Source organism: Musa acuminata, chromosome BXJ2-9, assembly GCF_036884655.1.
Source record: "Musa acuminata AAA Group cultivar baxijiao chromosome BXJ2-9, Cavendish_Baxijiao_AAA, whole genome shotgun sequence".
NCBI classification, from domain to species: Eukaryota; Viridiplantae; Streptophyta; class Magnoliopsida; order Zingiberales; family Musaceae; genus Musa; species Musa acuminata.
In genome coordinates this window covers 3651577-3677437 of record NC_088346.1, presented here as the reverse complement: position 1 = coordinate 3677437, position 25861 = coordinate 3651577, and the positions used below count along the sequence as shown (strand labels likewise).

At 36.7% G+C, this 25861-nt stretch overlaps 1 protein-coding gene across 5 annotated transcripts; it reads right to left on the bottom strand.

The window, feature by feature from the left end:
• Nucleotides 1-239: 239 nt before the first annotated feature.
• LOC135582038 (alpha,alpha-trehalose-phosphate synthase [UDP-forming] 1-like) lies at nt 240-20135 on the bottom strand. 5 transcript variants are annotated; one of them, XM_065124560.1, is made up of 19 exons: nt 19989-20133; nt 19784-19850; nt 18605-19048; nt 18128-18225; nt 17537-17925; nt 15255-15369; nt 14965-15066; nt 12384-12534; nt 10844-10932; nt 7494-7542; nt 6835-6935; nt 5755-5942; nt 5080-5197; nt 3994-4173; nt 3798-3920; nt 3631-3718; nt 3396-3526; nt 2530-2628; nt 240-837 (listed from the first exon to the last, which is right to left on the bottom strand). In XM_065124560.1, the coding sequence occupies exons 1-19, from the start codon at nt 20022-20024 to the stop codon at nt 400-402; spliced, it is 3006 nt and encodes a 1001-aa protein (XP_064980632.1). In that variant the 5' UTR covers nt 20025-20133; the 3' UTR covers nt 240-399. The 5 variants fall into 5 exon arrangements, 4 of the variants coding, with proteins under 4 accessions (XP_064980632.1, XP_064980635.1, XP_064980634.1 ...); XM_065124563.1 differs by having other exon boundaries at nt 19921-19994; XM_065124562.1 differs by lacking the exon at nt 19784-19850 and having other exon boundaries at nt 19989-20135.
• Nucleotides 20136-25861: the final 5726 nt, after the last annotated feature.

The window sequence follows — 25861 nt, the reverse complement described above, 5'->3', positions numbered from 1 at the left end:
ATTGCACTAGTGATGCTGGTGGCTTGAAGGCCAATCCCAAGAGGGAATCAAACATGCTGACAGGAAGGTGAATGATTTCAGTTGCTTGAGATTGAAAAGAATGTCCTACCAATCATATCAGAATTTGTCTTTTTTCTGATATTTTGACAGGTTTCAGTCTGTAAAAAATTTCCATGCACCTAGAAAAATACATAATACATAGGTGTGGGCACCACCAGCTTGCTGTCCGTGCAAAGAACTTAAGAAACTGATCAGCTTTGGAGAGATATCTGGCCTCCCGAGCCATTTTCTATTTTCTCTGATGAGAGAAAGTCTTTGGTTATTCCAGAGTTTTGAATCAATACAGATTTACTTTTGGAAAGAGAAAAAAATATATATTAAAACAAATCTATTATCTACCTACATGGTTACATCACCATTCCTGGGGTAAAAATAAGCAGCAGGATGAGCCGCCTCAGCCAACTCTCCGAGGAAGAATACGACATCATCAGATGAGTTTAGCAGATACCTTGCATTTGAATGCTTCCGCCCAACAGCACATGAGAAGTAGTTGTCGCCCTTAAGATCAAGCACCGATGACCCCTCGCGCCATGACATGGTCTCTTGAGGAGACCGCCAGCCAGCTGGTATGTTGTGATTTGTTGACATCCTCTTTTCAGATCCGACTGGAGCCCTTTGAGACTTAACATGTGATCCCCTTGAGTTGTTCCTTATGGTTGATCTTCCCGTCGACCTCTTGTCAGTAGTTGATGGTTTACCTGTGTCACTTTTCGTTCTCGAGGAACTTACTGGTTCGGATGGAAGCTCTGGTTCAAAGAAAGTATAAATATCCTCATCCTGCAGCAGAGAACCATCTTCATAAGTGATAAGATATTGTGCTAGGCATGTCAATTATGAGAGATGCTATTCGACAATCCTGCCGGACACGAACCAGATTTTATACATCAAAATCATGATTTAACGTTCTTCATTTCAAAGTTTAATAATGAGAACTGAATTCTCTTGCTGATCTAGGTGATTAAATTAAAAAAAAAAATGTTCAAAATGGAAAGCCACTAAAAGAACAGCCAAAAACACAAATTTCACATCGGTAAGCTGTTTATTATCAACTTATTTATCACTGGTATAACATCATAACTTAATGTTTCAGAAGCACCACCATAAATTTATGATGGTTCTACTGATCATCCATAAGCAACTGAAATGGATTGCAGAGGCACTTAAAGCAATGTGAGGAACCAGAGTGAAATAGAAAATCATGATCTACAGCATGACACTTTGTGATTATTATCCTGTAAAGGCTGTCCCTAACTTGTTCATAAATTTGTATCGGATGCCAAGAAGAGTACTTTATTAGAAGTAAATAGTCTCAAAGGTATGTGTGTTCTTTTCCTTCTTTTGTGCATCGCTACCATCCATTAAAAATATGCAGGGCAAAAATAAAAATAATAATAACCTGGAACTTCAAGCGAGAGAAAAAACAATGATGTGCGACACCAAAGTGAAGCATAAGTTCGAACAACTTGACTTCAACAGCCAGAAAAGACAAAATAACAGGTATCTATCAAGACGAGGGGATTCAAAGTTCTTGCATTGGTGCTTACAATGAAGCATAGTTCATGAAATCTTTGCTTACAAAGCTGAGATCTAATATTAAATACCATAGATGATGTGTATGCTTCCTAGATGTTAGAGTTTGTATCCATAACTATATCACATCCAAAATTGAATTTCAAATCCAAACTCCAATAGAAAGAACCCCTATCTGATTTGAACTGGATTGGATAAAAATCAAAACCCAATCTGATTTGGATCCAATCCATTTCCTGCCCCAGCCATAGAAACCCATGGTAATGTTCTTTCCTGCACCGAATGGTTAGGCAAGGAATAACTGTATGCTACAACATAACATGTTACCAACCCAATCTAACTATCAGCTAATGACTGGATGGGACAACCATCGTATCACCTAATATCTACATCCGTGGTTAGACAGCAAATAACTGTATACTACAATATACCCTGCCACCAATCTTGAATAGAAACTACCTAGCTTCTAGAAACTGCAAATACATAGAAGAAATACCTTGTTAGAATCTGAATATTTTATTATCTTCAATCATTCGAAGAGCAGGAAAACAGATACTACAAAGACAAAAGCAAATATTGCAGGCCTTGCACAAGTTTGATTTAATTTCACAAGTAGCAAAGGCTGACTAACACAAGAAATTAATATAAAAGGCACTAATGGGCAATAGTTATTATTTCTTGACACCTTTGAACCATATTTGACTTCATAAATCACTTTGAGTAGTGCTGACTGACTAAAATCTTTGATTATACACCAGGGCAACTTGGTACTAGTCTTTCCACAATTCTAAATAACAAAGATCTAAATCTTGTTCTACCATTTTAAATGTCATCAGCCAACAATTAAACGAAAAAAGGAATGTCAGAGAAATAACGGTGAAAGCAAAACTATCACATAGAAGATCATTGTGCAATCCCAACATGTCTAAGAAAAGTTACCTTCCCAAGGAAATGGCCAACACATAAAACATAATCGATAGGTGTAACCATACTTTTACTGTGAACTATTTCTCCCAGTATTCGATCAATTGCAGCACCCTGCACAAGTACAGAAAAGAAGCAACACAACAAATAATGAGCTTCTTAAGGCATATTTTGGATCTCACACCGTCATCTATTATTTTGGCTGCTGAGACAGTCGACAAAATCTAAGCTATACATGATATTCCATATTTTCTATCCTTTTTTAGCAAATAAATGGATGAGCCCATCGAGCCTTGCTAAGATTACCAAAACCAAAAATGTACAAGTCTACATATTTTGATTAGTGAAAAACTATGCATGATGTGTGTTGAAATAACACGAAAACAGAGAAAAAAGAACATATTGGCATTTCCGAATACATAGGCACCAATAAAAATCATTAAATTCCAACAAACAGTTGCAAAATGATGTTACATCAGCACACACATGTGCCTGGTTGATAAGCGTAAGCAACAGTAACTTTTACACAAGTCCTAAAGAGCACATAATAAAATAGAAAATTATGTCATGTAATTTATTGTTATGTATGACTGGTTGCAGTTTGTAATCTGTTTGACACATGATCAGCTTTACATCAATGTGTAACTTTGCATTGCAATACTAACAGCAGGTAAAAGACCCATTATGCCCACAATAGCTCAAAGAAATTTCAAACTGATTAGAGAAAAAAATACTACTTTTATTTCAGCACACTGTATCCTATTATGAATTCAATCAGAAAGATTCATTCATCCAAATACCAATAGGAACAGATTTACTGCATCACAAAGAATTTGATAGTGTTATTAATGAAGGAAAGCATATTGTTGACATTGTCACACCTTTGTAACACCAACAGATCGAACCTCCACTGCTCGGCTACCTTGGACAACATCAACTGCTGCATTTGAAATTGGGCCTGTCCACAAATGCTGCAACATATCTCGTGCTTGAAGCCTTCCAAATTCCACATCTGCCAAAAAGAACAAGGTCAGGAAAGAGAGGTACCAGGAATGAAACCATGACCAGTTTAACATTTTTTAGGCAAGCAAGCAGTTCAACATATTAAGAAACTACCTGCATACTTGTAATTCCAGACAAGAGATGTCTCACGATGCTCAAAATGAGACCTGGGCGTTCTCTCAGTGAAATACTCAAATACATGCTGCAAAGTTTCAGTCAGCATCCATTTCTAGTTCATCAAAAGATTTGGAAAGAAAGAGACACATGAACATTAGAAACACCTTCACACTGTCAACCCAGTCCATATTTAAATGCTCCGGCATTGTTGTCATCCAGTCACCACCTGTGTGACGCAAGAACATCCCATTTTCTGCTGCAAGCCACATATTATACTCTCCAAAGTTCTGTGGAAAAGTAATGAAGTTATTTGTAAAACAAATTAATGAAAAATATCAAACAGTCCTAGTAAGAATATACATCATCCAAGACACTTCTGTCACTTCCGCTGAGAACAACTACTGTTGTCAATACATCATTGCAAAGAGTTGTCAGAGGCGCTTTCAAATCCGGATGCAACTTAAGCTCCATCTCTTTGATTTGATCACCACCTCTTCTTCCAGAAGATTCAATTGATTCAGTCAAAGTTGCATTAAAACCCTATGATTAGGCAACAAAAGATGGACAAGAAACTGAGATCATTATAAAGAAGTTTTATGTCAAAAAATCAAAATATTTAAGTTTCTACCAAAGCAGAAAAAAAAAATTCTACTGACAATTATGATATCAAGCTGCTTTGAACTAAAAGTGAGCAATAGCTAGCTATTGGCACTTCGCTAGTTCACTTACTGCTTAATGTCCAAATTCTATATTCTACAAAAAATTGCTTTTATGAAGTTTTAAACATAGAAAAGCTAAATCAAGATCAAAATATTAAATGTTACCGTTATCTTGCGTCACAAGCACCTAAAAAAAAAATCTAATATACTAACTTTCACTTGGTACAGAGATGAATATAATCCGATGTAATGGCATGGCAACAACAAAAACTGTGCAAAAAGATGAAGACCAATATGTTCTCTAGATGAATATACTAAGACTCTAAGAGGTCCCAATTTATGTTCTTTTATATTACAAATTACAAGAAGAGATGATAACAATATTGATGCAGCAATCTTTGAACTATTTTATAAATAAATCACTTGAAACTTCAGGATGAGCAACGCAAATCGCCATGTTAGAATAACTTATCAGTCTTCTCGTTCCACATCTGACAGTGATGTATAAAAACAGAACACACTGAAAGGTATATCAAAAAATAGTTCTTTCTGGAGCTAGCAATGGGAAACTGCTACAACATTACATCTCCATGGCAAGCAGTAATTATTTTTACATATACGTTCATATTACAAGAACTTTAACCAGTAGCATCTACATAAGCAGAGTATTTCAGAAACTAGCAGGTGCACTATGATATCGATGCAACACAAGAAAAAGAAACACAAAGAAAATGACGATCTCATCATTTATCAAAAAAAGAAACTACAAACACAAAGAGAAGAATACCAAAATGAGCAATCGATTCTTGGACTGCGAGTACCGTTCAACAGCAACATGGGTAGGAAGTAGTGGTGGAACTTGTCTCGTTCTAAGCTGAGCTTCAACAACGGTATCATTGAGTTCGCTATAGCAAACAAAGAAATAGTCAAAATAATCTAAAAGGCATACAAGATATAAGGTATACTTGGTGCAATCTATCTGAAATAAGTACAAAAAGGCATGCCTTTTAATAGGATATAAAGAAGATCCAAATGCAAACATGGGATAAAATAAAAACTGATGATCACTTAATCAACCATGAAATCTAATACGTTCCTCAATTAGCACCCTAAGAGAGAAGATATAGTCATTCTGGATAAAGATTAACATATTAAATGACAGTTGTTTTGCTAATAACAACTGCTAAAATAAGTCATTAAATAAAGCATGCAAATTCAGGCCAAAGAAGAACATAATTGCGAAAAGTTGTAAGCCAATAAATTTTTTTTATGTAGTTAACTGTAGACTAGAAAAGAACTATTATGTTTTGTAAGCTTATCCTGGATAGTTTGAACTTCAACTACAAAATAAATACGCAAATCTCTTAGTTTAAACTTCAACTACAAGATAACATGCTTGTCCTCCATTATTATCCTGTACAGTAACACAAATTATAACCTTCAAATTTAAGCCAATCCACACCTCACAAAGGTTTCTGCCCAATCTTGGGCAGTGTGTGTGGTCACATGTGCATAGTTATGCCTGTGCCGCTTCTCTCTCTCATCAGGAGACATGTTCAATGCATATCCTATAGATGCTGCAACTTCTGTGATGTTCCATGGATTTACTAGAAGTGCACCAGCCCCCAGGGATTGTGCTGCTCCAGCAAACTAGAGAAGCAAAGCAGGATAAGTAAAGCAGATGGAAAGAATTAATAAATCAGTACACATTGAATCTAAGAAACTAATAATAAGCACCTGAACAAGCTTACTTACACATAATAAGAGTAGCAAGATCCACTGATGGGTAAGACAGTTAAATTAGCAAAGTTGGAAATTCTTTGTTGTCTATACTTGGAAACCTGAAGGTAAAGAAGGTTGGTTCTAAGAGTACTTGACATACTGAATCCATTCGGCATCCTTTTCTCACTTTTACCCATTTATAAAATGATACTTATGAAATATGGTCAAGTACTTCAATGTTTTTTCCAGAGAAATATTGCATATCAATTCGTTCTGTAAAGAGAAGTTTCTGTTTTCAGTGTGCAAGGGACAATGGAACTGATGAAACAGGAACTTCTAATTTTCAAAATAGTCCCAAAACACCAATCAATAGTAAGCAACAATATCAATTGTAAAATCACAATAACTAGGTAGGCATAAATCACCTGGGATATTTCACTCAAAAGATCTTCTAGGATGGTTGTTTAGTTTTTTTAAAAAAACCTCCTCCTATCTATGTTTCATATTTCATGGTCCTAATAAGATATGATACATAAGAAAAAACCTGGATGTAACTGATGTTGCTGTAAAGCAACATCTAAAACATTATTTGAAAAAGAAAAGACTTAATAACACCATAAAAGATGGCATGGCAAACACAAACAGTCAATACCATTATCAGATGAGAAACTTTTTCACAGCAGTATGCAACAAAAGACAAGGAACCTGTCATTGCAACAATTCATACAGGTAATATAAAGTTGCAACTAGGATGTGAGAGGAGAAAATTAACACTGACAAATGCTAGAAAATTGTGAAAAACTTTAGATTCTGAAATTACTTCACTTAAAATGAGAACTCCTTTCTTTGAGCCCTGGCATGCTACAAACTCATAGCTTACAAGATTCATCCCATCTCTCAATGATGTTACTAAAGCCACATCTGGAAGAAAGGAAACATGAATCACATTGACTGATGAACAGAAGCCACTTCAAAAGCATAATCCATAGAAAACAATTAAAGTCAATATATGTTAGGTTAATAAAGTACTAAAGTAATAAATAATAAAAATAAAACAAAATGCATCAGCTAGAATTTTCTATGCCAATTAAACTTCAACGAAGACCATAGATAAAAAGCATAAGATGAAATTTAACCAAAATGTCATATCATTCATAGCGAAGGACAATTACAGCAAGCAAGAAGATATAAATAAGATATCAGACAGATTTTGAGGCAATTATGGAAGAATAAACACTATCTGTATACTTTAAAGTCAAAGGTATAATTCAACCAAAAGGAATCAATTTAATTAAATATATTATATCTTACACAAGATACAACAACAATTTGCCAATTGGAGGATATGAATGGTTTCAACATGACCTTGATCAAGTTATATCTACATCAAGATTATTATTTTATCCTCCATACACTACAAGGGGGAAAAATTGCATTGTAAGATCAAGTGGAAGCAATTTTCAAGGGGAAAAAGATCACCAGTAACTGCATATAGAGCACATAATGCATGAAAGTCAAGAGAACGATCCTGCAAGAAAGTACAACTTATATTAGAAGACATTAGTCTTTTCATAGTACAAACAAATGATACACAAGACTTAAATAAAGAAACTGTTAAAAGCTGTAACTAAAAGATGAGCAGACATGTTATGATTAGGAACTTTGTGAAAAAAACTATAGCAGTAAATATTAAAGGGGGTATGAGGAAGGAGTGGACCTATTACTGTGCATCTAATCTGACAAACAGCACCCATGTAGTGATAAGGGTGGGCCCAGGCCCCAGGTTATGGATTCCAGCATATGAGGGGCCATCAGCAAATACTTAAAATGGTGACAACTTTGCCTGACCACCCTTTGCAGGACGTGATGATGTGGATCGAAAAATCCATGCATGAATGAGTTCCATCAACCTTTGCAATAAAATATGCTTTCTTAATATGGTTTCTTCTTATTTGTATTCATGCTTTCAGAAGTTCCAACTTATACTTCACAAATAAGCTCAACAATTTTACTATACATTAATTTTTTTTCAAAAATAAAATTTTCATTTCCAAACATTTAATTTCATGCATGAGAACTTGCAAGGTCATAATCAACTATCGATGATATTGTTCAAGTATATAAAAAGCCGGTTGCCAAATTATATTAATTCATCGAGTTGTCTATGGTTACCTCCCCTGTAAAATATTAATAACAGATAGTTCAATGCAGGAAGGGAACAAGATAATCTACATTCTTAAACAATATAAAGGCATTGTGAAAATAATTCAGTACTTGCTAACACTTAGGTGTCACATAGTTTACTTTGAAAAAGAAAAAGCAAAAAGCTATTGAATTCTCAAAACTTAAAATTACAAGTTAATGCTCTTATTAAAAGTATTAGGAACTTGTTTATTAGCAATTAATAAGTTGACAAACTCAGAAGAAAATTCTCAGCCATGTTAAATGATCCCAACTAGTTGTGGGAACAAAATAAATTTCCAAAGGTACATAAAATTTAATATTCCAGTGACAGAACAAAGTATCCCGTGAATGTTTTTCTCAGTAACAAGAATCAACCATCACATAATCTTGACACCAATATATTTAGATATTAAAAGTATTCTTATCCTGTCTATTTGGCATGATAAAAAGATTGCGTTTTCTTTTTTCAACACTTCGTTACGATTACTAGCAGGCAACCAATTGATCTAGAGGCTTCGAGCATAAGGTCGCCATCTCCCTTTAATGGATAAAAAGAGACATTGATCTTGCCAGAGTATGATTTCATGCAAGATAAGCTTATATTCATATAAGACTTAAAGAGTATTTTATTGTAATTTAATCATTGATATATAGGTATTAGTTATTCAATCCATCATAAAGCAATTTTAAGATGCAATCAATCATAGGAATCTAGGCAGTAATTTAAAAAGTTCTAGGCACCAAAAGGCGCCAAGGTCCCAAAACGCCCGAGGCGCTAGGCGCTCGACGCTCGCCCGAGCAAAACGAGAAGCTCTAAAATACTAAAATATACAAAATATATAATAAATAAAAATATAATTATTTAAATAAAAATATGATATAAAATTAAAAATATACTGTTAATAGTATATTACTTACTGTTAACAATAGTTAGAAGAGAGAAAAAATGTTACCAGTAACAGAGGATTAGTTTAAGGTTGTTGCGGCAATGTTGCGAACGACAGTAGCGACAATAGTGGAAGCTATGAATAGCGGCGGCGGCAACGGTAGAAGCTGCAGACAGCAGCAGTGGTAGCGATGGAAGCTGCGGACAGCAGCAGCGGTAGCGATGGAAGCTGCGGACAGCAGCAGTGACAACGACGAAAGCTGCGGACAATAGTGGTGAAAGCTGCAGATAGTACAACGACAATGGCAGAAAGCATCGACGACAGAGGCAGAAGTAGCGCTAGGGTTCCTCAAGGTCGCATGAGCGTGAAGGATGGCTTTTGAGGTAAGAAATACATTATTTAACCAAAACAAACTTAAAAGTCTAGTTCGGTTTGCTTAATTGAACCGGGCGCTCGCCCGAAGTGCCCGGCGCTTGGTCTCGGGTGAGTGCCCAGGCACGCCTCTTTGAAGTGCGCCGCCTAGCCCTTAAACGAGGTGCTGAAGCCTCGCCTCGCCCGAGCACCTTTTTAAATTACTGCATCTAAGTAATAAAAAAGCCTTTTAAAAGTTTAACTATCCACATTTATCTTTACATGTGCACATACCATATTATTGTTTAGAATGTTCTATTGATGGTTATAATTGATCAAGTATCCTCTAGTATAATAATTCCAACAAGTTTATCTCTGGCACAGGTTGATAAAATAAGAGTTGCACACCATGGTTTGAACTTGTCTGTTTTCTAGGCATCATGTTATTTCAGTCACTAAACATATAGGTCAGAACTTCAGGTATACAAGAACAAGATATGCAATTTCGAATAATACCACCCGATATGGGCGGTACGTATCGGTTCGTCAGCTTATCGGTACACGGACCGCCCGTTACCGGGCGGAACGAAAATAAAAATAAAAATTATATATATATATATATATATATATATATATATATATATATATATATATATATATATATATATATATATATACCGCTCGGTATACGGTTTTGTACCGTACCGAGCGAACGTCGAAACTCCGGTACGGTACGAAATTGCATACCTTGTACAAAAATATTAACATAAATGTCCTTTATGAATATTTTCAACTATGCACACCTCAAAAGCATATATGCCATATAGTGTCATTCAAACAATTAATCTATGTACCTGTTCAAAGCTTTGTCAGTTTGTGTTAGAGCTGGCATCTGACCCATTAGGCAAAAAGCACCTACCCAGGTCAAGTGACTCTTACGTACTTCTAAACCTTTCTGGGACTTTTTCTAGATACCTCCTCTTCCATTCTCCTATATGTCTTCTTAGTCAGTCCTTCCTACCATCAATCTTCGCTTCATACTCGTCATTCTTTCACTCCTTTGGTCGCTTAACCAACCTACAATTCTCATGGTTCCATAATAAAGGTAAATGCTTGCTACTCAACAACCTAAAAAGCAGAGATAACCAGTTAACAGAATTGATGTTTAAAAGCAATTCCAAATCTGTTAATGGTAAAAATTTATCAGGATACTGAGATAAAGGAAAAACCCACAGTTCTCAAGCACTGCAGTGAGCAACAGTAATAATTATAGTGTCAATATAGAACAGTTGCTACAAATTGTAACGCCAGTAAAGAAACTGAGATTCTTTTCCACAATTCAACTGAATAAGGAGATTAAAGAAACATGAGATGGTAAAAACTATAAGGATAGCAGTTGGGACAAACCAGATGATGTATCGGAACAGCAGTAAGTGTTCCAAATCGGCCATTTATACGACCCACAATTTCATGAACCTGGCTAGTAAGCTTTTGATCTGTTTAACAAAAGGTAATTTAGAACCAGTTGCCTTGAACCAGAAAATCAATGAAGCATAGATTGCTTCTTCTACATTATCAACACTTGGGATATACGAAAACATAATCATTATAAATTTAGATTCATGTTGCCCTCAACTTCCTATGAGAGTTACTGTTTGTAATCTGATATGATGCAAGAAGCAGGAAAAAGACAATAAACCACTAGTATCATCAGAAATATAAACTTATAAATTTCACATCATACTAGATAAATCTTTGGAAAACTAGAATCCATCAATTACATTCCTCCATTACCAGTACAAGAACAAACATAATATACAATGGACATATGCCTGCAAGAATTTTAAACCTTGATTAAGAAATAATGTTACAAAAATTAGACATGCCAAAGATTAGAATAAAATCAATGCAGTACATTGGTACACCCATGCAATTCAACATATAACTTCATAGTTCATACAATCAGAAATTTAGAAGTACAAAAATAATGACTAAAATAGCTATAAAAGTATAACTATTACAATATCTGCAAGATAACAAATGGATGATAATGCATATGAAAATGTCCAATGATAAAAGTAACTATCAGAAAATTGATATGATATTAGAAGTCTAATATTTTGGAAAAAATATCAGTGGTAAGAGAGTTCTAATGCCACTATAAAAGGGTTACTCAATATAATATGATGATTACTCCATTTCAAATTGTATGCATGGTTGATTTAAAATAACTAAATTTGTGGGCAAGAAGTATATGAGCCATATGTCAAGTTTCTGAACCTAAACATCTAACCTGTTGTTCTTTGCGCTCTAGTTGTATGAATGGTTGATTGAGAATTACTGAATGTCTTAGCACATTAGTCTTTCACAAATTTTCACATATACAACATAAATACCTCTAATCTCCTTTTCCATGACACGTTGAGGTTCAATGTAATCAAAATGCATCAAGAATGTTGTAAAATACACGAGCATATTCTGAGGAATCTAAGTGCTTGACAGATAGTCATTTCATGGAACAGAGCACAACATGATCTTGTGCCATATGGATCAGTATCCTGATCTGCCAGTTGGTATGGGACAAAAGTTGGCCAAGCCATAAGTCAGGTCCTCCAACAAAGGCCAGCATGATGCATAACAATATCCTTCTAGAACAATATGTCATGACTCATGCTGGTCATGGCAATCCCTGCTCGATGTAGACCCTTTTTAAAAGAATGTTGAATTCATAAGTAAAATCATACAAAACAAAGTATACATAGAATCTACTCCTAGTTCCATGTAGCTATGAGAAAAGGAAACTTGATGAGAAAGTAAACAAGAATAGTATTGGTACCAAGCAAAGTAAACAAGAATAGTATTGGGGCCAAGGACAAATTTCTTAAGAAATCTCTGCTACCATGTAGAATCACACAAACTACTGAATAACATGATACATAGTACATACATTCAGGGACATCAGTTCTTGTTGGAACAGCAATTTGCAGCAAGACTACTCTGTCACGCCATGATGGATTTTCTTCTAGGAACTTTTCAAAGGCCAAAATCTTTTGCGGAATCCCCTTGATCATGTCAAGACGGTCAACACCCAGCATAACCTATCAAAAAATAAATAAAGTAACTCTAGTATGACCACATCACAAGATATAATCATAAGAATAAACCTACAGTTGAAGTGCAAACAAATATTAAACCCATATTAGGCACACGTCAGAAACCTTAAGACAAGGTAGAATAACAATGGTCATTGCCATATATTCACAACCCTGATCAAGAAAATAGAAACAAGACTCAGAGCAACTAATAGCTGCAGTTACTTATTTGATTGGATCTATGTAATACGCCTCAACTCAAAGTAGCAAAGCATAATCCTTGAAACATGGACACTTTGAATTGTTTCTATATCCATATTGGATGTGTGTGAGATAATTGTTAAGCATATGTTGGATACTTGCTTGAGCCTTGAATTATACATTTTTTAATCTTTAAAAAGGGTCATCAGTTAGGACACTCAGAAATACTTCATGGATACTTTTTCATAGAACTTTGCTTTGTTTAGATGTTGGTCTTCTAATTTTAAATGAACTATATGGTTTCATATACTATCTTACGTTCTTCGTATTAGGCATTGATTTGCAAATAATTGTCACCGAAACAGTGATCTTGCTCCATTTGTCAAAGGTTCTTGTTGTCTTTTCTACATTGTTGAAATACCAATTTACTATATAAATTTCTTTTATATGGGTACGAGGATGCTAGATAATAAACTGTCATTATTTATCATGACGTAAATTGCAAACTGCATTATACAATATGACATAATAAAAATATTTCTATTATCATATTAATGTCACAATCTCTCTTTCTGTTTTCAATTTTTTGAATGGATGTATCCACATCATGTTGTAGTGATATACAGTAGCGATATCCATGATTCATAAATTACAAGTTTAATGTACAAGAAAGACAATTTTCAGATAACTGATCAGTCTTATATTGGTGAGAAAGAATGGCTCGTTCAAGCTAAAGAAAACATATAGGAAAGGGTTGTCATATACTAGACCTTTTAAAAGGAAAGCACGTTAAATGGCAAGCCAAATGGCCATGCCCCTGTTTTATTCCTTCAGAGTACAGGTTAACATCCCAACATCTGAAGGGTCAACAGGACTGCACCTACCCAATTCTAAGTTGCTGGGGAGTTTTGAGTTAAAACCCTCACAAAAACAGATATTTCATTTAATTAGTTTTAGCTTAGGTACTTGGATAAGAGTTTCCTTCATCAAGGGAATCAAGGATACAAATTCAAATGATTCATTAGATAGATCCCACAAGAACACAACCAAACCTACGCTCCAACTTTTGCATTTTGCTGCTACTCTTGTAAATGCAGCATTTGAGAACCCTTAATTTGAAAGTCGAGTTATAACTACTTGAACATAGTAATGAACATGGAAACAATATTAAGAATAAAAGAAAAAGATGAGCAAAAATAAAAACAAGAAAAAGGGCATTAAGCCTGTACAGTCACAGCACATTTGAACAAATACTAGTATATCTTGTGAAATTACCACAGATTTTTTTCTGAAATCTTGATGTACGTTAGTTTCTAGGAAAAATAGAAGAAAACAGAGAAGGTGATAAGGCCCACAATAAAATTAGACCTGTTATTGCCACCGATACCAAGATGCAAGGAACACAAATAACAAATCAAAAACACAGATTGAGACAGGACAAACCAACCACTTAATATAATTATATTTGAGATGTGTACAGTTCTATAAACCATATACAGTGTTGTCTTGATGTCTAAATCCCACATCTGCTTAGCAATTGTCACAACTGGCATTATTTAAGTAAAACTTAGCTACCAATTGGATCCATGAAGTGCTGTGCACAATAATGGATCTAGAGTAGGGTTAATGAATGGCACTGGGTTGTTTCAAACCATAAAATGATTCTGGCTTATTTGCATGGTGTTCACTTCAAGGAGTTTTCTTCACATGGCTTGATCTCATAATTTATGACAAATGTGGAGTTATAATTCTCAATCAGACCGTTTCTCACTTGTGCATTCTGATTGTGATTAGACATTTCCTTTCTAGTTCCACATGAAAAGGTCATTTGCTTTGACTATATTTATTTCATCAGGTAACTCTCTACCTTAACAAAAGTATCAAAAGAAAGACCAGTTATCGCAAGGGACTCCTCATACTTAAACCAAGATGCACATATGACCATGATGGTCCTAGAACTATCCAATATCATACGATGGCCTTATAAAGGAATGTGAAGCAGATGAAGTTTACACTGAAAAAGTTTTGCCAGAAACATAAGATCATAGCAAGTAGAAGTAATACTGGCAATTTTTAAAAAGTTAAAGGTGTTTTTTGTGGTATTACTAGTTTATGTATTGTCATGGTGTCATGCATCTAATGTATCACATTTACATATTCTCGTATATGTTCAATGAAGTACGTAGAAAACCCCAAGATGTATTAAAGGTGGAGGAAGTTGATTTTGCTACCTACCTTTCGACCTGCGAATCTGTGTGTCAACTCATTGATGTGCTCTCTGACAGCTGGAAGCTCAAGTGCTCGCTTAAACCGATCAGAGTCTATTCCAATAGGAAACTGAAATTTCAAAATGAAAATTAGAGCAAAAACACCAACTATAATAAGTATCCTTAACTTCAACTATCAATGCTTTAAATTTTCTTTCTTCTTTAATTTTAACCAACAAAACAAGGTAAATGCAATCATACTAAAGAATACTTATGGAAAAATTAAATGTCATCAGAAAATAAGAAATTTAACTATACCGCAGCCACTCTGGTCAGCTTTCCTTGGTCTTCTACCCCTTCAGGTGTACCCTCAAGTCCAAGGATGCGAGTGCAAGCACTAACAAAATGCCTTGCGTAATCATATGTGTGGAACCTGCAGTAACAATTTACATGATAAAACTACTGGCTGGGGAATAAAAACCCATGGCAAAGGTACAGAATAACAATGACCTTCAATTCAGACCAAAACAAATGCAAGCCAAAAAATAAAATAAAAATTTTGGTTGAACTTCTGAAGAAAAGAAAATTAAAAAAAAAGCGAGTTTCTACCCATGGCTCATCAGGTAATATATCATGTAACGTTAGTGATACAGATGCATATAACATGTACAAAAATCAAGGTTTCATACACCAATGTCATAGAGTAATTAGTCTCTTAGAATATTCAAATGCATCAGTCATCAGCACATAACCAAAAAAAAAAATTTTAAAAATGACAATTTATCATCAAGCTTGCCATCCATTCAGTGAGAATTAAATACTCCAATAGTGAAATTGTCGTATGAAAATTCTGCACAACATTAGCTATTAATCAAAATCTGTCAGATGGAAATGTAAACAGAAACAGACTGATGAAAATACAGTCTTAAGAAAGAACAAAGATGCATGAATATGATGCAGAAATTTGTATGCTTGTCACTTCAATACAAGAATAATGTACTGTTGAGTCGAGATAAAAAGTCAGAAAACAGCAAAAGGTACATTTACATTCATGCAAAATTAATATGAAGCAATATTTGGGAATTCATATTTTGGCATTAATCTAACCTTTCATGACTCTTGGTTAATACCTCATCAGCTTAATGACATAAAACCAGAAGTGATAATTAATTTCTACTCAGATATTTTTTAACAAGTCATACATAACCAAAGTAGTTTGCTCTGGCTACCAAACAGGCATTATAGAATTACAGAAGTAATCCAAGCATTCTGGAGTTTATTTGAAATAACAAAGAGCTGAACAAGTTGATCTAATTGAAACAAAAATAGCCTGTCACAAGGATCACACAAAGGGCAAGGTTGCCACATTTGCAAGTTCCAATAATTAATATTAAATGAAATATCATCCTAATAAGTTGTCTACTTTTAAACATAAGTTTGCACATGCCATCTTCTTTGAAAAAGGCTATGATGTTCATAAATGCAAAATATCACTGACAACCAAAGAGAGTTACTCGTCGCATTCTTTCCAGTAACACACAAAAGATAAATTCATGATCCTCTTATGTACAAGAATGCAATAAGATATCGCATGTCAACTTTGTCTTTGAACTTTAGAACACAAATACAAAAACATCAGAAACTTTAAAAGAATGGAACTTATATTAATGTCCATAGCAATCAATACACTCTTAATTCTCAACTTAAGGGAACTACAACAGTGCTTTAATTTCTTTTCCTAGTTGAATATTAACTTCTTCAACGCTTTTAACCTATAATCACAATTTGCACAATTAGTTTGTAAACTTATCAAGTCTTATGGTTATTCTTTCCATGCAGTGGAACCTTTTTTGCCAAACTCCTCTTGGCTTTTGACATTAAATCAGAGGGATCTATGCATGTGCATGTCAATTACATTGACTACCAAATAATTATGCTAAATAATCAAGCTAACAGCATATTAGGTTACGTATTGGAAAAATGAAAAGGCAAAGAACTTAGTTTTGGCACAAGTTTAATATGGCCCACAAAATCCATCAGATAACTATTCAGATCATAACCCCCGAGAAGAAGAAATCCAATATCATATTTTACTAGCTATTTCTAAAGGAGGACATCCTCCCACAAAAAGATAACAACAATTATTGTAAGTTGCATGCTATAACTAATTAGTCAAAGAGGTCAAATAGCCTGGATAACAACCAAAAAAAGAACAAGGAACCAAAAAAATGAGAAGTGGGCTTTACATTCCAGAGAAGACTTTATACTTCCACATTATACTCAATTGCCAGAAAGTCTGAATTATTTGACAACAATCCTCATCATAAACTAGTGGTGCTTTTCCTTCTTTCACAGTTATGTTAGACTGAATGCAGTGTTAACCTTTAATGAAGCAAAATAAATGAGAAAAAGGTACAAGAAAATGTACAAACATCACAAGTATTAAACAAAATTTGTGTGTTTATTTTTCTCAAAACTGGGCACACAAGTCCGCTATACAGCAAAATTGTTGATGTGACAACATAGTACAAAGTTTGACAACAGGCTACTATGTTCCATAGAGACACTACCCAAAGTATTGACATGAAAAGTCCACTTACCCTACTAGATCAGCTGCAAGAACTGATCTTAGCAACTCGGATCGAGATGGCAGGGTCCTGTGGATTTCTGAAGAAGGGAAAGGAGTGTGAAGAAACCAACCCACTTTCATCTTGCTATTGTATTCCTTAAGACACTTAGGAAGAAACATTAGATGGTAATCATGGCACCAAACAACATCCCCTTCTTGGTAATGCTTGTTCACAACATCAGCAAACATCTTGTTTGCTCGCTTATAAGAATCAAACTGAGATTGGAAGCTACGAGTGGTTGCTAGTCGATCTTCTTGTGGAAGTCCCAGGTAATGAAAGAGGGGCCACAGTATGTTGTTGCAGTAGCCATTGTAATACTGGTGTGCTATTTCTTCGTCAAGAAAGACTGGAATGCATCTCTGCTTGAAATAAATAACTAGTTATAGCAGTGATGTCCTAGCTCTTAATCAAGGAAAACTATGCTCAAAAGGAAATTATTGTGTTCCGTAAGCTAGTTTAGTTAGGTGAAACCCTAATGTTAATATGAAGTTTGAGAGGCAGAATTATTAAAATGTCAAACAGGGACACTTAAAGAGGCTGATACTCAGAATAAGACGGGACCTTTTCAGCCAACGCCTTTGTGAGCGCCCTCTGCCCAACTTCATCTGGCACATTGACACCAGCCCATCCAATCCACCTAGCATCAACATCCTTTACACCTACAATGTCGAAGAAAGCAGAACAACATTAAGCTTTCTCTTTTCCTGCCGAACGTGCATTTATGTCGAATGGTGCACCTGATAACCATGATATTTATTCGTCTTCTTTGCATGCACGAGGAAGGATATGTGAACAAGGTGTGCCATCCTAAATTCACAAATTCCAATGAATGACCAAAGAAATTTGATGACTTAATACATTGAAACAATTTCTTCTTCTCCGATTAAAACGCTGGTGATGCTATTTTATTCACACACACGAACCAAAAAGAAAGGCATTGCAAAGCAGCAGCAAACTACCAATCGATACAGAGCAACCATCAAACACACCAGAAAGCGTTTGAAAGACGAGAAAATAACTGCAGAGGGCCTAACTTACCAAGCAGAGCGCTGACAAGTCCGCCAGCACTGACCTCCAAATACCAGGAATCCTCTCCGCGGCGGACTGCAGACACCGGCAGCCGATTCGCCACGACCAGCAGCCTCTGCTTCATGGGCCTTCCCCTGCTCCGCCTGTTTTCCACTCCGATCGTTGTAATCGGCGCCAAGGATCCATCTATAATCTCTTCGTCGGGCTCACTCCCGACCTCCCTCACGCTGTTCTCAGGCGAATGCTCCGGCTTTGCCTGCCCAACACCGCCGACACCGCTGCCAGCCTCCTCCTGCTGGAACGCTCTATTGATCTTCCTGAGCTCTCTGTCTCGCAGCAGTCGCTCGACCCGAGTGGGGTTCCGGCTACCTCCGTACTTCCCCGCCTGAATGCCACGCTGCTCGTCCGGCGGCTGCCCAGAGGCCGGCTTCATACGGTCTGATGTCGACAGCCCTGCATTCGAACGGGGGCGAGGGCCGTTAGCCGTCGGCCGGCAGAAGCGACACAAACAAACAAATTAGCGATCGGCAAACGAAGCACGGAGAGCTCCATCGACGGCAGAATTCCATCGATGGCAGGCGGCTCCGCAAAGATGCCCCGTGGCGGTCCCATTACTAACTCTATGCGCCAATCGCCGATGACCTCGCTTGTCTTCTCAAGCCTTCCCTCCTGGTACGGGGGGAACTATTCCTAGTCCAGGTTTTGTGACTGTGAGGCAACGTGAGAAAGAGCCAGGTGGAAATGGGATGGGGTTGGTTAGCGAGGAGATAGTGGCGAGGTAATCGGTGGTCCCTCTACGGGTCTCGTGAGGCCCACCTTGCCGCCTCACATGTTCTATTCCACCACATACTGGCGGACATGCAACTTGCCGGCATCAAGATCACACAAACCGATGGTGGCTCAAGAAGATCGACAGCCACCACGAACCACTCCTTGTCCACCCACCCCAGCAAGAACACCCTAAACCCATCGCGAACAACCACCGGCGAAAAGAAAGCGAGAAGGAATTAGGGCACCAGAATCACGGAGACGCCGTCCCACAAACCAATGGTGGCTCAAGCATATCAAGAATTCATCCTCGCCGACCCGCACTTCCCAAACGAGAGAACCAAGAAGGAACACCGTCAACCACCCCTCCAGCGACGAGAGAGCAACAAGGAGAATTAGGGCACAAGAATCCCCGATCACCTGGATTCGCACGCCTGCGTCGCGGGAGGGGAAGGGAGAGGACGGCAGGCTGGCTTTCAAGATATATCTGCAGGCAAACATGGAACGATCAAGCACCCAAGAAACCAAGAGTGGGACAGATTTGTTTCGTTCACCACCGTTCGGGAACCAATCCGTGAGGGCTGGCGTACTGGCGCCGGGTTGCAATGCTTCTCCTCTCTCTTACCTCGTTTATGCCCGACTGTAGTGGTGATCGAAGCATGCAGATGATTTCACGATCACTCCCCCCGCGCACGCCCGTCCAAAACTATATTATATTCATATAATACAGAGCGGAGAGACCACCTCCTCACTCACCACTCAACTCTCTCTCTCTCTCTCTCTCTCTCTCTCTCTCTCTCTCTCTCTCTATATATATATATATATATATATATATATATATATATATATATATATATATATATATATATATATATATATATATATATATATATATGTATGACTGAACCTAACTTAGCTGTACTGCAAGTAGACCGATCGACAAACAAATTATAAATAATTCTTATTCAGATGAATACTCTTTGTCAATTTGATTAATCCGTTCATCGAATCAATTTTAATTTAAGGAATATTAGTTTGATTAAATTTACTTTCTTAAATTCTTAATCAATTCAATTTGGTTAATCAAATCGATCAAAAGGCTCCAGTAGCAATGTTAATCCAATTTCAATTTTATAATATCACAAATAACTTCACGGGAAGGGATGAATAGAATAAATGGGTGTAATTATCATCGTGGCTAACGAGAGGGGACGATCTACGGTGGAAGGGGTAGGGCTCGTACCGTGAGTCTTTGACCACACTGGCACCGACATTACGAGTAAGAATTGGGGAAGTTGGTTGGGAGATGAAAGAAGAGCAACGAGTCAAGGACTCCTCGTGACGTCAAGCTCGAAGGATACAACTTTAGACACTCACTCAACTTGTGGAATGAAAATATAAAAAAACCCTGAAATCATTTAATGACAAATAAAAAATAAATTAATACTGCTTTCTTTCCTCGTGTAAAAAGATTCAAAAATAGTTGCTTAATCTCTCTGTACTTTGCGTGTGTGATCATATATAGGTAAAAATTACATGAAGGTAAGATGTGACCTTGGATACTTCCCCCTTAATAATTCGGCCTATCAAAATACATCTTCCATCTTATCCCAAGAGAGAGAGAAAGAAAGAAATCTATTTATTCTGATTTTATTTATCATAGCTCGGTTTGATAGGATAAGGAGGATGGAATAGCAGTTGTTTCTTTCTTATATTAAATAAAATACATGGTTTTCTTAAAGTGTTATATATATATATATATATATATATATATATATATATATATATATATATATAATGGAATATCAGGAATTGAAATCCATTTCTCAATGCATAAAGGTGACCACAAAGCAATTGGAACAACTCACTTTCCATGGCTAATGCTCTCACTGTGATTCAAATGGGGAGGCATCTAGAATAACAAAGATAGTGACAGGAGCAAGCATATTCTTCACATATACATATATATATATATATATATATATATATATATATATATATATATATATATATATATATATATATATATATATCCTTCCTATCACCTCTCTCGGCTTTCAAAACCTGTATTGATGGGGAGAGGGATATATTGGACCACGAAAAAGAAAATCTTCACCTAATTATGACAGTTTTTGAATTCCATATTAGTTCAAGGTGTTGTCCAATTAAAGCAGTAAGAATGTGATACCTGTTGGAGAACTAATATATCGTGGTTGATGAGTCAGTATAGCCCGATCCATGGGTCAATATCAGGAGTCGATGGTTGATCGACCATAGGTCGGGATATTGGTTGGTGTCTCTCCATCGGGATGGTTGCGCCTCGGGGGGTGGTCGCTCTCCTGCACAAAAGTCCCTCGTCGGGTGGTTACCGACTTTGGCCCCTCAATGAGTAAGTTAGTGTTTGGTTCTCTTTGTTTTTTGTCTCCCCTTGGTCGGATACCAGCCTGAGATTTTTATACTACCGTAGAGAATTGGTCGTACGTGGGTTTGACGCGACGATCGATCCTCGTGGCATTGGTCGTGACGTGGCCAGGGCCTAAAATATACCTTATCAATACCCAATCATCATAATATTAATAAAGATCCATGTTTATTCCTCGTTTCTCTTACGAGGAAACTGTTGATGATAAGATCTTATGAGCTCGATCATTCTTTATCTTTTGTTGTTTGTTTTCTGACATTGACAGATTAATTAGCATCCACCACAGCCTCTTATTGGATTGATAAGGCAGGGCATGCTGTCACCACTCGACAGCAGCTTAAAGCCCGAAAGCAACACGAACGGACTGTATACAGCATGCTAGCTGTTCCTGAGCGTGGAATTCCGAAGCTTCACTTCTTGACTTGGTAAGACGACCCGAGAACAGGACAAAATTGCAGTAGTGTTCATGCAGCAATGGAAAGTCAAATGATCGTCCAAACAAGCTCATGCAAGAGCTGATAGTGATCTCCTTGGCTTGGTCATCTCTCTCTCTCTCTCTCTCTCTCTCTCTCTCTCTCTCTCTCTCTCTGTTGTGCCCCCTACAATATTGTTAAGCCTCGAGAGAGAATGATGCATATGATTGCGGAAGTGAGTGCTTCTCCGAGAAGCAAGAAAGTGGGATGAGACAGGAGAAAGGCGCGGTGGATTCCTTGTGATAGTTTACCCAAAACAAAAGATCGAAAACGGGAGATCGCGTTCTTTGTATGCTTTGGTCCACAAGGTCCATTTTTCATTCATATATCGGATCTAAAGATGCCTATCTATCTGAGCACCCCAAAGTGCTGTTCCAAGATAATCCTGCGACGGCTCTGCTGATCCCCCCCTCACAAATGTTCTGCTCCCACGTTACCGACCTGTGCTGATATTATTCGCACGTAGTGGCGAGGCATATATGCCCACTTCCGTTGCTGCTTATTATGATCACAGGAAATCCCTGTCCATTGCATTGTGTGCATGGCCACAGCAAAAGAAGGAATACGTAGGTGGAGACGTAAAAGCTTTCCTTGGCGGCGAAGGCAGTACGATCCGGTGAGTAAGAAAGAAGGAAACGACGGGCATTTCCATATGTGCATGCATGGGAGGGACATGCACGAGTGCTACTTTAAAAAGGGCGCAAAGTTGGCGCAGCGATGCGCTCTACTTTGCCTCGAAAACTCTGATTCCCTCCTCGAAGCCTTTTCTCATCGACGCTAACGAGAGAGACGGTGGAAAAGGGCCTATGGGTGTCGTGCATCCCCATCTTTCCAAAAGCTCAAAGTGTTTGTTGTCCCCCTCGGAGTGCAGATTTAAGTAGTGTTTTTAGCTGTTAAATAGGATGCTTCATTCCACTGACTGTTCGAGCCACAATGATTGATGGCTCATTGCCGCCGGGGCACTGCAGTCTATGATAGCAAAAGATGCTTCACCCCAAAAGCGGCTTTAGCTTGCCTACCGAGGATGAGCTCCATGCCTTTGTCATCTTGTTCTTGCACAGAAAACGCTCGGTGGTTTGTCTTCTTTAATGTCCACACAGTGCAGCAATCAGGTTGGATCCGATATCAAATAAATTTTCCTTCCTCAATAAAGCTTCTTCAGCAATCTTCTTCTTTCTATTTCATTTATATCATGGTATCAGAACAGTGAGAAAAGCGAAGCTTCGCCCCTGTCTCCGACAAGCGACTAACGTCGCTGCAGCCACAGCCACATTCCTAAGAGGCTTCGCGGTCAATCCTCATCTTCCTCACCGCGGTAGTCTTCGTTGATCTGCCAACAGTCGGTGAACTTGAGGAGAATAAAGGAAACGCCTGTGCCCTCAATAGTGCCAGGACTCAACGGTCCGGTGCGCTCTCCTTCGAGTATACGTATAGCCACGCCACGCACAACACCGTATGGATCGTCGCTGTGTGCACAAACTCAAGCCACCGTAGTCACCCACCTCTCACCTCCTTGATACTACTGTAGCATCACTGTAACTGTTGCAGCTTACTCCTCTGCTGTGGCTTCTTCCTCTACTACAGCATTGCTATAGCTTTCTCCATTGCTGTAGCTTTCTCCTCTATTGCAGTTGCTGTCGTCGTCGTAGCCACAGCAACAGTAACATCAATAGTAACTGTAGCAGCAGCAGCGATCTGTTCTTGCCCTACTCACGAAACCTCTCGCTCATAAACTATTTGTTCTGCATCGATCCAATATTAGTATCCTTAACAGAAACACCATCTTGCGAGGTATGATAGCAAATAAATTTTTCTTCTTCAATAAAGCTTCTTCAACAATATTCTTATTTCTATTTTTAAGCACGAGGAGAGATGTCGATTCTACCGTGCCAATCGTGTTCGAAGTTTTGACCGGCGAGAGAAGCACAGCCAGTCCCACAAAGGTAGTCTAATCCGACGGCACCTTCGACCAGCAAAAGGCTTAACTTTTAATTGACCAAACATTAATGGGAAGCTTTAGTTCAAAGCTTTTGTAGTTATGATGAGGCTTTTTAGGCCATTATTACGCATTATAACCACAATCATTGACACTGACATAAAAAGCGCACCGCTGAGAGTGACTTCATCACTAAAGTTAATCTTATTATTATTACAATTACTATTATTGTTGCTTGTAATTTGTTACGGATGAGAGTGAAAATTATTTTGTATTTGACTCTCATCCGTAACAAATTACAAGCAATAATTGTAATAATAATAACATTAACCTTAGATTAATCATGATTAATGATGAAAAAAATTTAAAATATTCTTAGCATGGTAATTATTTTAAAGAATATATTTATTTTTTTACAAAAATAAATGATCAAAATATGATTCGAAAAAATAGTCGATATCTTAATATTTTTTTCTGATTAAACTAATGAATAAGATCTCGAGTCTCAATCTTGGTTATTAAAATAATATCAAAATTTGTTTTAGGATTAGTCGACAAAGATCAACTAAAAGTGTATATAATTATCTAAATTTTAAGGATGTTTATTTATATTAACATATAATTTTATAAAAATATTGTAAGGTAACTAAGTTTGTCATGATGTGGATCATGATGCACTTCAGTACTAATTGATATCATATCATATTGTTTATGGTTGATAATAGAAAGCATATAGGGTGATTTTTTTAATAAAATATCTATATTTTTAATTTTTTAATCTATACCCTTCAATTTACTCTATTTTTTTAAATAGCACCTCTATTTCATAAAAATCTAAAATACCCTTCAAAAAAATTTCATCCATTTTTTTTACCAATTTAAAATTAAACTTGTTTATAGTGTTTATATTGAGATATTGAAAATATTATAAACACTATTGAAAAAAAATACTATAAGTAACAATATATTATTTCTCATTGGTTATCAGACCCTACGACACCATATTTTTAAGCTTATAATTGATTTAATTGATATTAAGAGTCTATTTGAATCATTTATAGTATTTTCGAGTAGGTTTTATAGTCTCTTTACTATAGTGGTCAAATAAACTATTTTTTTATTTTTATTTAGGTAATATATAAATACTATTTGAATTATAGTATAATATATCAAATGATTTTTAATATATCTTGATTTCATTTGATTTATTTATCATATTTTTTTATGTTGATCGAAACACCCTAACAAATACTATGACAGATAATTTTTAAATTAACAATACTAATTGAAAAAAAATGCAAAAGAGAGGCTATCCATTGAAAAATATTATAAAAAACTAAAAAATTAAAAAGAATATATTCATGCAAAGATAACTGAGCAAACATAGGCAGCTTTTGGCGTGAGTGAGTTGAGTGCCCGACGATGTGTCGCTGAGAGAGCGAAAGCGGCTGTGGATTACGTGAACGGCAAAGCCGCTTTGGGGCAGAGGATAAAGCGGTGGCTGTTTGACGTCGAGGAGCACTACTACTACTACTACTACTACTGCAACAACAACAGCTAGACTTGCACTATGGCAATCATCAGATGCGACGGCCAAATAATTTGGAAGACAGCGGTAGAAACATTCTTTTTTGTGTGTCGCGTGATCGTCTCTCTCAACATCTTCC

Excerpts from the sequence above, each read along its gene's own strand:
- LOC135582038 (XM_065124560.1), bottom strand. The coding sequence starts at position 20,024 with ATGCTTCGATCACCACTACAGTCGGGCATAAACGAG. Across the intron at positions 10,933-12,383 it reads AAGAACTGATGTCCCTGAAT|ATCAAAAGCTTACTAGCCAG; the intron begins GTATGTACTATG and ends TTTGTTAAACAG. Across the intron at positions 3,921-3,993 it reads ACAGAAGTGTCTTGGATGAT|AACTTTGGAGAGTATAATAT; the intron begins GTATATTCTTAC and ends ACTTTTCCACAG.